Source organism: Euprymna scolopes, chromosome 11, assembly GCF_053919585.1.
Source record: "Euprymna scolopes isolate OS-2025 chromosome 11, ASM5391958v1, whole genome shotgun sequence".
Lineage (NCBI taxonomy): Eukaryota > Metazoa > Mollusca > Cephalopoda > Sepiida > Sepiolidae > Euprymna > Euprymna scolopes.
Window position 1 is genome coordinate 27,468,118 of NC_136492.1, and position 12,961 is coordinate 27,481,078.

Sequence of the window (12,961 nt, forward strand, 5' to 3'; positions counted from 1 at the left end):
TCACAGGTCACAACAAACCATTGTTGCAAAATCCTTGTTAACCTCTACCTTTCAGTGGAGAAAGTTCCCACAATATAAAAACAGTGCAATGTACACATTGTAGTGTCGACCAAGTCACTACGGGGAGGCATGTGAAGTTTACTTCTGGTGTACCGTGGTGGGTACCCGACTTTAGCAGGCAATCGATTTGTTCGACAGGTGATTTCACCGATTTCGTTAACAGTATTGGAATTTTGAGGATTAACGAATGTTCCAAATCGTTAATCTCAAACTACGGAGATCCCTGCTAGTGATTTACGAAAAATCATGAAAACTAAAAGGGGGGGATAAAGTGGAGCAGCAAGATGAAGAGTGTGACGTTAGGTCAGTTTTCTAGATATACTCGTGTTTCCTGTTTGGGATATATTGTGAACTTCCGGTTTTGATCGAATTGTCAGTCGTTATTAGGTGCTTGATTAGACTAGCATTAGTGTCCCATGATCTCGACCACGTCTGAAAAAGATTTATTTTACAAATAAATTAAAGCACCGATGTTTATACTTCGATTTCCCACGGCAAACTTTCAGAAAAAGCATCCTTTCCAAACGAACACAAAGAAACATTTATCTAGGGCAGGATACTTTGGAACAAGCAATTTTATCACTTGACATGGGGAGAAAAAAAAAAAAAAAAAAAAAAAAAAACTTACGAATAAGAATATTATGAAAAATTAGTACTGTAGGATTTCTAATCTTAATTTCAACATGCACCCTCGTGTCCAAGAAGGTATTGTAAAGACCAGCTAATTGCTTCGGTGATCTTTTAGCTAAATATTTCTCATTGCAGGCCTGTTGTGTGCAGCAATACAGTCATGCACTTTCATTAAATAGCTAGCATAATCCATGTTTACATAAGCGTGTATTAACCACGCATTATAGTTAACTAGCAGGCCGCCCGGTATTGCCTGGTGGTAAGATACGCTTAAATATATTTAGATTTATGCAGGTTTCGTATTATATTTGGACCCAATATATAGTAATGATTAAAAAAAAAAGTTAAGATGACTTGCGCCAACCCCGAGAATCGAAACCAAAACGTTTAACATGAGATTTACTTTTTCCTTTAATTTTATTACCTGATCTTTGAAAGGTTTGCTGCAAGGCTAAAAATAAAACATTAATCAATAGCTATTACGTTACGCATGCATATTCGTAATGCAGTCATTCGACCATCACCTGGCAAATTCCATTTTTTAAATTTATTTTTCACCGATTTTCTTTCATGAAAAGTGTTCGACTGAGCTTCAATCTATGGTCCCCCCTCGCCAAACTTTCACAAGAAACACTAGACTAGCTGAAAACATTATCAATAATTTTCCCCACTCTTTATCTGTACCTAAACCTAAACAGATTCCATGATCAAAGCTTCTTTCTTAGAACTGCACGCCTGTGGAATTGTCTTCCGTTTTCCTGCTTTCCAGCTGTCTATAATATGGTTGTCTTCAAGTCCAACGTGAACAAGTTTCTGATGAGCCGTTCCACTCAAGTTAACAAATTTACCGAACTTCCATTACTATCGATTACTATATTGTCCTTTTGACTACTGTACACTCTTTAACCCTTATCCCTGAGTGGCCTATCGGCTTCGATAAGTGGTGACGTCTATGTAAAAAAAAAAAAAAACCCATAAAAATAGGAATAGAATAGTTTTGAAAAGGCACGATTTTGAAATGATTTAGTATTCAGTGTAGAAATAAAATGATCACAACAAAAACCCAACTTCGATTGGTTGACAAAAATTAAAAAGTAATAGATTTTAATTTGTTTTTATTTCAATTTGTAAATTTATTAGGAATGTGTCCTTTTATATTAAAAAAGACTGGGTGGGTCTTTTTAATATACCGTTGACTAGCAGATATTTTCAAAGTGTTCAAAGACAAATGAATTGATGGCATTAGAAAATATTACTGACTATTTTATATTTGAAAAAGATAAGGTTTTTACTTTACATAATAGATTGTCAGTTAAATTCATTTTTTTTTTAAAATTTGTTTATATTTTTATAGGGAATAGTCAGTCATACCACCGAGTCAGAGTTTCGGTGTTCTATTAACTCCAGCTCTGAGAAATCTTTGTTCCGTTATTAGATCTGCTGGGTAGATCCATTACTTTTGGTAGTCCTAACATCCGAAGGTTACACTTTCACGTAAAGATATGCTTCAGAGACGGTGGATTGAATCAGTCTGTTGGTGTCAAAGAATGGATTTTTTGTGATGGCTTTAAACGTAACAATTAATCAATGATCATTCGTGATTTTCCAAAGTTCATGCCTGCCTGGGATGCGCCTTTATTGGAGCCCATTTGAAGACTGATCACGTTTTGTCCGGCTTTAAGTTGTTCATCAGTAAAATTCCGTACATTGCCCTGAGATTCTTGTGGTCCCAAACCAATATGTCCCTTCTGACGAGCCTGTGAAAGAAAAAAAAAACAAAAAAAACAAAGAAACTTTGAAAAACAGTCTGATCTTGTATAATTTGTTCACCAAAAATTCAAATATACAGTTTCAAGAACAGTGAATATTTGTTTTTCCACTCAAGTCAATTCCGACCGGACACATTAGATGTTTAATAAGACAGATGTAGATTTTTAAGAGGTGCGCAGTTAAGTCTAATATTTGAAGACTGGTGTTGTCAGATGGTGAAGGGAACATTCCATTGTGTAACTAGATCAAGCATAGACAAATTTCTTAATAGAAGTCAAGATTCAAGTCAACGTGTTCGTGCAGGAAGTATCAAACCGCGACAGAAAATTGATTAAATATTTCTTTTTTTAATGTACGTCAAATCCTAAGAACGTCTTTAAGGCTCTTCCATCCACCTGGGGGGGAATCGCGAGGTAATATGCAATAGTAAACGGAAACGTGAGATTCTTAGAATTAAGGAGTAAATAATTAAACACTGGAAGTTAAGATTAGATTAAAAGCTAACGTCCGTATTTGGATTCTCCGAACAGCTGTTCGCATTTGGAGTTATTTTCACGTTTCGGTCGATGTAAATTCCGACCTTCGGTGTTTGTTCAGTTCGACAATCCTCGTCCAGATCGACAATTTTCAGGGAATTTCGAATTTATTTAATCTAGTGGTAGTTCTGTCAGCCACGAATGGGTATAATTTCCAAGTAATTCTCAATTGTACTTTGAGTGCCGCTCTCACCAAGAATTGAACTTTTTCGCTGAATTTTACCAAGAATCTTACCCCGGGTCCTTGTTGATGAAGGTCAGGTTTCATAGAAATGTGAAAATAACACTAGATAAAAAAAACAGTAGTCCGAAGGATCCAAATCACAGTATTCGATTTTCATCCCAGAATTTAAAAAAAAAAAAAAAAAAAAAAAAAAAAAAAAAAAAAAGCTAAGGTGCCTAGCAATGACATGTACACGAGTTAACGTGGCACAAACCTAACTAAATCTTTAATTATCAAGAGCAGAAGTATTTGAAACACCAGCGCCTTACGCGTTACGAATTGGGTGGAAAAAGTCTATGAACGTTTTAAAACACGACTACTGTAAAATTCTATATCTCGAACGCAGTAGTATCAGATTTAAGCAACCAGATAATTTAAAAAAAAAAAATAAATGGCGGTCGGTTTTCTGAAAATGGTCGTTTAACTTCACTAAGTGAAAATATCTACCAAACCATTAATCCTAGGTCATGTTGGCAACCAGCAATCACCATAATCCTCTGTAAAACAAACTTCGTAAAACTTGAGCAGTCAGCTCGAATATTTGACTGCTATGATTTTGCATATCGATGAGAAAGTTTTACGATGTAAAATTTTGAATTTTTCAATTTCAACACTTTGAAAGTATGACTGGGAAAAGAATTTTACGTTGCGTTTGCTATACACTTTTGCTTACGAGTTCTAGATTATTAACCACTAGCAGTGCGACCTGACGTTACCCAGGATTGAATAATGATCAACGAACGTTTCGCACTTCCATATTTTTATGGTCATCGAAATCTAAAATCGCCTATTTTCCAATCAAACTGATTTCCTGCTCTAATTGGGGACCCATCGGGGTGCACATGGAGAAAGCTCACATGCCTTTCGCAGTTACAATTCATAATATATTGTATGCTACATTGCACTGTAGAGAATGTTTTGATTATATATGACTTGTATTAAAGTTTAAAATGCAAAAGTAATATGGTTCAATTGTGTTTTAAACAAGCATTCTTTCGAACGCGCCCGTCATATCAAAGAACCCATTGAACTCGTGTCGAGCCTTTCGGCTTGTGATAAGGCTTTAAATGCATTTATGATATTAGGCTGGTTAAGGTGTTTGGTCAAAGTTGATTATCGATACTTATCGAAGACATTCCGATACAAACCTATCTAAGAACACTGGCAGGCACATAAAATACCTTCGTGTGAAACTTCATAAAATATCGACCCAGCCGTTTTAGAGTCCATAGAGAACGAACTATCCCAAAGTTTGTTTTATATAATAGATTTTTCCTTCACGACCACAGCTGTTTCAAATGGTTTTGTTGATGTACTTAAATATGTACTCAAAATTACGTTTATCAATGCGAGATGAGCTTATTGTCAGATTCTTCATACAGTTTTCATATTTAGCATTATTTTGACAACGTTTCGGTCGATGTAACTGACTCTTATGTGTATCCTCAGTGCGGGCGACACTTAAATACAATTGCGAATTATATAGAAAGTCTTTCCAGTCATGACTAACTGTACAAGATCATGGTACCCCCGTGGATTAAATAAATGGTTCCGTCCGAAATTATGTGCAGATTCGAGAGTTCGACAAAACACTCAAAGTAGGCAGATTACATCAACCAAGATGTGGGGGAGGAGGCATTAGTCGAGAACAGTAGTTCGAAACCTCCAAATGCAGATAAATATTGTGGAAATGGAGCAAAATTACAATATACTTAGAATTTGAAGTGAAAACTTATTTGTCCAAGTTGCAGTAACATTCAGGATTAGTTAATTTGAATGTGCTAGCGCATTGTACGAATCGAAAGCCGGTAGTTGTGCATATTATGAACCGCATTTCCGTTAGACGTCCGCTTGGACTCGACCGGCACTTTACATATTGAATATGACGAATGCCGTTAAAAAATGTGAACCCAGATCAAATTCTTTTAGTATTTGAGAATTCAATTTATATTTTTGTTTATCAAATTGTTAGATGAAAGTGCAGAACAATTAAAGACAAAACATTCTCATGTTAAGAATGGCTTTGTAAATAACATTTCAGTGTGGTATCAGATGTACAATCACCTGACATTGTACAGCCATACCGTACGTTTACGACAAATTCTATTCGCAATAGAAAACTAACGACATCCGGTTCGTAAAATGCACCAATTGGAGAAACCATGCGTATCCTTGTATTTCAACTCGTTTATAATATATATATAATATATATAATATTATATAATATATAACATTATATAATATATGATATATATAATATATATAATATAATATATATATAATATAATATATATAATAATATAATATAATATAATATATAATATATATAAAAAAGGGTTGCAAGTCGTAATTACCTTTCTTCCTAAAGCATGTAAACAAATAACAACTTGGTTAAGATCTTGAGATTCGGTGAGGTCAATGGTGGCGAAAAGTTCATGCTCGGCGATTCCGTAAGCCTTCAGTTTGTCCAAAAACAATCCAATCAGCTCCATCTTTTTAAACTGCATCGTAGGTCGGTTCTTCAGTTTGCCAGACGGGATACATCCGGGTTCAAGAGCATTGATTAAGCTGAAATAACCAGAACAAAAACATTAAGTATTGGAATATCGTGTTGCACAATTAATCAAGTATGGTTAATCAGTGTATGTTATGATGCGCTACCCAAATGCTTCAGACAGTTGACTCCCTTACATTAAGTCGCCTTTTATTTTTTTAAAAGCCAATGTGCAAAAATAGCATATTTACGCGTATTATACGACCGGGAAACGCCGGCCAGCCATATATATATATATATATATATATATATATATATATATATATATATATATATATATAGAGAGAGAGAGAGAGAGAGAATTTGGAGTTTGCCCATAAATATATATATATAGCATAATTTGAATAAAATATAGTGCGCTTTAAATCCATATCAACGTAATATTAGGAAAATAAATATTTTACTTGTTTGAAATTTATAACGAATATTTCGGAGCTATACTCCATCGTCAGGAGGTTTCTTTTCTTTCTCTCCATGTTATAAAGTTGGAAAAAAAATCAGTAAAGAGCCGCGCGTTGTATCTCAGCGGTTGTATTGTGAAATGTGGAACAATGCGTAGGCAACGCGAGAATAACGCCAAGGATGCGAGTTCCATTATAGAAACGTTGATTTAATTTGAATCAAATCAAATACGCATCAAGTGCGCTTGAAATCCAAATCACAACGTAGTATTAGGAACATAAGAGATTTTACTTGTTTGAAATTTATAACATTTCGGAGCCATACTCCATCCTCAGTTTCTATATGGAACTCGCACCCTTGACGATATAGCATAATTGTTGTCCGGTCGTAAGATATTTCATACAGATATAGCATTTATTATATAGCATTTATTATATAGCATTTATTATATAGCATTTATTATATAGCATTTATTATGTAGCCAATTTTCTATTATACTGCACCAATAGATACTTAGAAATTAAAAAAATTCTAATTATGATTTGGGTGCCATCAGCTAGAATCGAAACCAAAATTCTCCAGCATTGTGTGTCTGGGGTAAGTTAATAGTCATGAACTGAAAACATTAAAATAAGGTACAAATATATATTTGCGCATGCATAAAAACAAACTTACGCCTACCAAGTAAGATTTTTAAACGGCTATTTTCACCAGTTACAAAACCGATGTGTTCCAGAAGTCAAAACCTCTTATATCGATTTCCAAGCCTGTAGACTTGAAACCTAATAGTAGTTTGGTAATAACCGTTCCTCTCAGACAAGGTCAGACACTCATATCTCCATGAACATATGAGCAGCAATGACGTCGAAACACGTTAAAGACAACTAATAAATGCAATGGCTCGTCAGTTTTTGCATGCGAGTGCTTTTCTGGACAAGTTTTCTATAGGAATAAAAATTAGAGAATCTACAAAATGAAACGTATTTAGGATTTAAATTAAACTGACTAAATATAAGTTTTAACGAAGAGAAATTAAAGTATAAGGATTTTGAGGTTGGCCCGTTACAAGCGGTTAGCATTAGATTTGAAGCGGGCCATGTCTTAGCACCCAGATAAGACATCCTGCAGAAACATGTCCAGTTTGTACCAAGAATCTTCGCTTGTAGAATAATTTTCACGGCATCAGTAACCTTTTCGGGTCATGTAATACGGAATCTGGTTGCTGTGATAAGTTTTATGCACAGAGTTCTTAAACAGTAAACTATGTAATCGTGACCAACAAATTTGTGCATACATTTGACATACCATCTCTTAATGGAGGCGTGTATAAACCTTGAACTTAACGCGTCATCACTTGTTCCGTTCTCGAACCAAGAGAATAAAGGTCTACATACATGCGCGGTCGTTCATTTTCCTGCATAGCACTGTCTATCACCGCAGTTTCATCTGTGGCCGTGATTGGATTTTTAATTTCGGGAAAATGAACGTTTCATTCATTAACGTTGTAAGGCTTTGGAGGGTTCAAGGTTTTATTATCTAGAGAATATTTACGTATGGAGAGAGACCACGTAAGTAATTTCTTTTAGTCCATCTTACCAGTTTTAAGAACGGACGGCAAACGAGCAGTTCCGTGGTAACATTTAACTTAGATGAAGTTTTTACATTTGCGTGTCTGGTTCGCTTAAATTCCAGAGACACTCAACTGGAGACCTTTATTCTTTTGCTCCAAAATGTTATGTCATCTATTCGTCAGACATCAGTTTTCTAGCTAGTTAGACCCGTAAAGCCGGCTTTGTCACCCATCTTCCGTTCAACCCGTATGACCGTCCGTTTTATAGATCTTGATTAGCATAACATGTACTAATGTGACCCTCAACAAATTCACATTAACTTAATGGCTATTGATGTAGGGCCAACATACCTGTTGTCGGGAACGAGGGTTCTTAATAGTTTGCGACCGATATTAAAAGGTTTAATGAACATGACTAATTATGCATATAGAGATTGACAGAGCTTATCTGGTTGCATTGTTATATAGTGCAACCATTCTGACTGGAGTTCTTCATAGTAAGAAGACCTCATCCATTGTCCCAGTTTTCAGAGGAAAGATTATTTTTTTTGCAAGAGTTGGTTTTGCCTACTTCGCTTTACTAAAAAGGGGGGGGAACATTCTAGCCACCTATTCGTTTATCATACCTTCAACAGCTTCCGTTATGTAACACTTCATTGTTACAGATAAGCTTATTTCTACTGCTAATATGCGATTGAGAGGATCTAAGGATAAAAAGCAATCGGAAATTCCGTGCAGCTCCCAAATTAGGTCATCACCAACGAGTGTTTCTTAACTACGTATCTCGTTATGACAATGAGAGGCGATGTACACATGTTTGTATAATCAATTATATAGTTGTACTAGATGTATAAACCCGGCGTTGCCCGGTTGAAACCGGCAGCGTGGAGGCATTAGTCACATTCTAATGCAGATACAGTGGAAAATCCTAACTCGTTACAAAAAGTAACGTCTATAGAAATCTAATGCCAAGTAACTTAAGGCGAAATAACTAGAGCGTACTTCCGGTTTTAAACCCAACAATTAACTATTAAAGAAAAATTAAAATCAACTTTAAACAGAACAGTTTAAAGGAAATTATAGCGACAGCGTTTGTTATCAAAATAGATTTTCTTTAATGTAATAGGCAAACGAGGTTATTTATAGAATCAGTATTTCTTTTGAAAAGATATGCTAAAATAAATATTCATGCAAATCAGTTTTCAGTATGTAAATTTGTATAACTGTACTTTTTGTAGATATTTAAATTGTGAACAGAGGAATACAGCTTTATAATACAAAATCTAAGTCAAACAAGGATGCCCGGACGATCCAGAGTTTTATAATTATAGATTGATGTTGATTTCTCGAAACAAACTCTCGGTTAGGTATTTTTGTTTAATGGCATAACTATTTATGGCTTATTTAATGCCGAATCAGATCATTTTGGTAAAAAGCTATTTCTTCAAGTTCTTTATATCTACAAATATTCATGGGGGTTTGGTTTAGTTGTTTTGGAGAAAGTTTTTTTTTGCTTTGCAGAAAAAGTGTTTCATCCATTTTGCCAAGGAAGCAAATATCTTAGAACAGCCAGAGCTAGTAGCGTCAGATGGTATCACACAGACACAGTGGACCTGTGAGAAATGGTAATTAAGAGGCAAATCCATTCCTCAGAGCATCTAAATTGGGCTTCACCATTAGGTATTTTAAAGGTATACCCAACATTACCTAAGTATTTGACTAGCCTAGTGCTTATAACTTATCCATATTAATACTTTCCTATTTAAAATAGAACATGGGTCGTGGAAGGACATTCATCTGCAAAAGATCAAGCTAATTTGCATATTTTTTTAAATATTCATTTAAATTTCCTATTAGTTTTTTTCGGTTTTGTTATGGGATTATCTTTAGTTAACTATTACATATAATCATATTCATACAGATATCTACACGAATAATACTTGCGTAATATTCGCGTAAAAAGTTTATAGTAAACAAACTTATATTTATGTATGCGTATATATTTTTTCAAATGTCTGCAAAACTGCCAGTTTTTTCTACAGACAACTTGATATATAGGGTATTCGAACTCGTGCGAAACTTTATATCTGCTTTTCTTCGGAGAAACAAGTCTGCAAAAGTGAAAATTAAATGGAATTTGCCAGGTGAAAGCAGAACGACAGCGTTACGAATATGCATGCGTAACGTAATAGCTGTTGGTTCAGGCTTATTTTTAGCCTGAAAAACAATCGTCATACCTCTGGCATTAACGTTAAAAGGAAAAACTAAAAATATTTTGTTTCGATTCTCGGTGGTGGCGCACGAATCATTTTTCTAACTTTAAATCATTACTATATATTGACTCCACTATAATAAATTGGAAGTCTGCATTAATCAAAATATATTTAAGCGTATTTTACGACCAGGCAATGCCGGGCGGCCTATTAGTAATATATTGTATATAAAGGAATGCATGAACGTCACGCATGTAAACAAACTTACTGGACTAACACGTAACCATCGTCTAGGACGGCAGCAAAGTTTTGTCGGTCACCATCGGTATCGAATGCGATGTCAGCATTTTGATTTGCCAGGATAGTTTTCACCCACTCTAGACACTCCTTTGCCTGCTCAGGATCGTATTTGGCCAAAATCTGAAAAGAAAATCCTAATATTAATAGTGTATGTAGGTTTGTTTTATTGCTTTAACGAGATGTATCCGGCGTTGCCTTGTATTATATCAACATTACAATTCCTATAAACAAAGAAAAAGTTTTTGAAGAGTTCACTTGTAAACAAAAATTGAGCCGAGACGAGCGAGTCACGTGTGATAACCATTAGCTCAATCTCCAAAAGGTGTTTTCAAACCTTAAAAAGGTGAGTGATTAGCGCATGCGTAGTCGTGAAACAGGCCACAAAACCCCCAAAGGCCTTCACGTACCAATTTTACAACTGACCCCTTTTTCCGGATGAAAACATTAAAGTTGTCACGTGTCTGAATAACCTGTATACCAAACTTCAAGACTAGATTAAAAACTTTACATGGTTGAGAAGTGTCCACACATCCTCACTTATCGATTAGATTAAGAGACTATATACATGCTTAAAAAAATTATAGAAAGCTTAAACTATTTAAATTAATATATAAAGCAAACTTTCGGCTCGGACGAGCCCTTTTTCAAACGGTTTCGTTTTACTATTTCTTTGAGATGTAAAAATCTTCCTTGGTGGTAGTACCTGAATAGGGTTCGTTCGAGCAGAACGCTTAATATCTAAATATTTAGAAAGAAAATAGTTTTAGCTTACTATAAAAAAAAGAAAAAGGAAGTGCTTTAAATAGCCAACTAACGATATTTCAAAAAGTGCTATCATTATTTTTATACATGTATACTCAGATTTATTTTTACCGTATCTCCCTCCCAATCATTAGGCAAGTATTGGCTTGTTTAAGGAAAGTTTTGATACATTAATTTTTATCCGGATAAATTTTTGTAAAATTTAATATTCATGCGCTTTTTATAAAAAGTTTTGGAAAAGCAGTTCATACAGAAGACATTTCATAATGTCTGACGTTCTGGAAAAATAGATAAACCTAATATAAAAAGCAAAGTAGGTGCAGCAAAAAAAAAAAAAAAAAAAAAAAAAAAAAAAACTTTCGACATACGCAACGAACACTGACAATTTGTATTGTTAGAAAGATACAAATATCAAAAATTGGCCCCAAACATTTTTCGACTGACTCTTTTTTGCAAGGAGGGGGGGGTCACTTTGCGTCGATATTTTTTGCAAGTTGTTCAAGCCTAGCGACCTCAACGTACGTTTAATATGTTATTTCGAAAGCCCGTGGCATATCGCGGTGGGCGAGACGGCTAACGCGTTTGCTTTTTCACCTTTTCCTCTTCGCGTTACAGGTTCGAGCCTGGCTAATTGTTTTTTGCGCTCTCACGGGTATTTATTTTAGGGGACCTTGCCACACTTGGACAACGCCGAGTACCTATGCTAGTTTTATATAAAGGATTTTTTAAACAATTGCGCCATATTAAATTACCCAATCATCGCTACTTAATAGACGAAAAAATGGGGCGTTATACGAGAGCCATTGCAATATTAATGATTTTTTCATCCTGTCCGAATGGATCAAAGGGAATGGCAAATTGCATTGCTATGATTGAACTTATGCATTCATGCCCTGAAAGTTTCATCACTTAAAGATTTGATAGCGCGAGACTAAGAAAGCAACATCTGTCATGGATGTGCGTCAGAAGTAGAGATGCACCATTCAATTCCTGGTAAACGTGCATTGTAAATGGTGCTGACAACGTAGAAAAATATTCTGAAGCAGAAAAGGTACCTCATTTTAATGATACTACTCCCGCCTTCGAACTTCAACTTTACGAGTTCGAGAAGTATTTAACTTTAACCGACCATCGTGTGTAATACATTAGGTTATATGGAATAAACAACTTTAATGGAACGTACTAGTATAACAGATTAGAGTGGTGTATTTCCGAATTCCTGGCATAATCGAATGTCCGCAACACTCATAGGTAACAAGTGAATCATACATGGTTCCCGTGAGTGTGCAGTGAACGAGGTATAAAAAAAAAATGACCAAGTTCAGCATTTGTCCCAAAAAGTCCTTCGAGGACGTCAAATCCTAATGCAAAAAAAAAAAAAAAATAAAAAAAAAAAATAAATTAAAATTAACAAACGATGCAGTTTTAGGCCTTAAAACATGTGTAGATTTGAGTTCTACACTATCAAAAAGAAAAAGACTAAGTCCATCATTTGCCCCCTCCCCCATTTAGCCTCAAGAGTCCAAGTTAAATTAGAGTTCAACACCATGCAAAACTGCTAAATAGACACAAGAACATTTAGGACAAATATGGTAAAAGTCCCAAAAATGGAGTGTTTTATTAGCCCTAGAAGAGTTATTGCGAAGTATAGTAAACAAAAATCAGTTACAACTTTTCAGAAAGTTTTAAAAATCCAAGGCATCAATTTAAATTTTTTTTTTTTTAGCTCAAAAGTGTCAATTTAACCATTTTAACCCGAAAGGCACCCGTGGGGGGAGGGGGAACCGAGTTTCCCGGAAAATCCGTTCTGTTTTTTTTTGTTTGTTTTTTTTACTTATATTTAATGAGTTTGCAAAATTTAAAAACAAAAAATTCCAATTGAGAAAAGTGTGGACAAACGAACGGACGAGGGTGAATTTACAGGTTCACCCTTTTGTCGGG

General features: G+C 35.0%; 1 protein-coding gene across 1 annotated transcript in view; it reads right to left on the reverse strand.

The window, feature by feature from the left end:
• Positions 1–1,788: 1,788 nt before the first annotated feature.
• Positions 1,789–12,961, reverse strand: part of LOC145287812 (myophilin-like) — a 35,959-nt gene continuing 24,786 nt past the window's right edge. The window contains exons 2-4 of the mRNA XM_080135673.1: positions 10,227–10,378; positions 5,574–5,787; positions 1,789–2,447 (exon numbers count right to left, since the gene is read on the reverse strand). Coding sequence (XP_079991799.1) covers positions 2,271–2,447; positions 5,574–5,787; positions 10,227–10,378 — 543 coding nt within the window. The 3' untranslated portion in view covers positions 1,789–2,270. The remainder of the gene's footprint in view (positions 2,448–5,573; positions 5,788–10,226; positions 10,379–12,961) is intronic.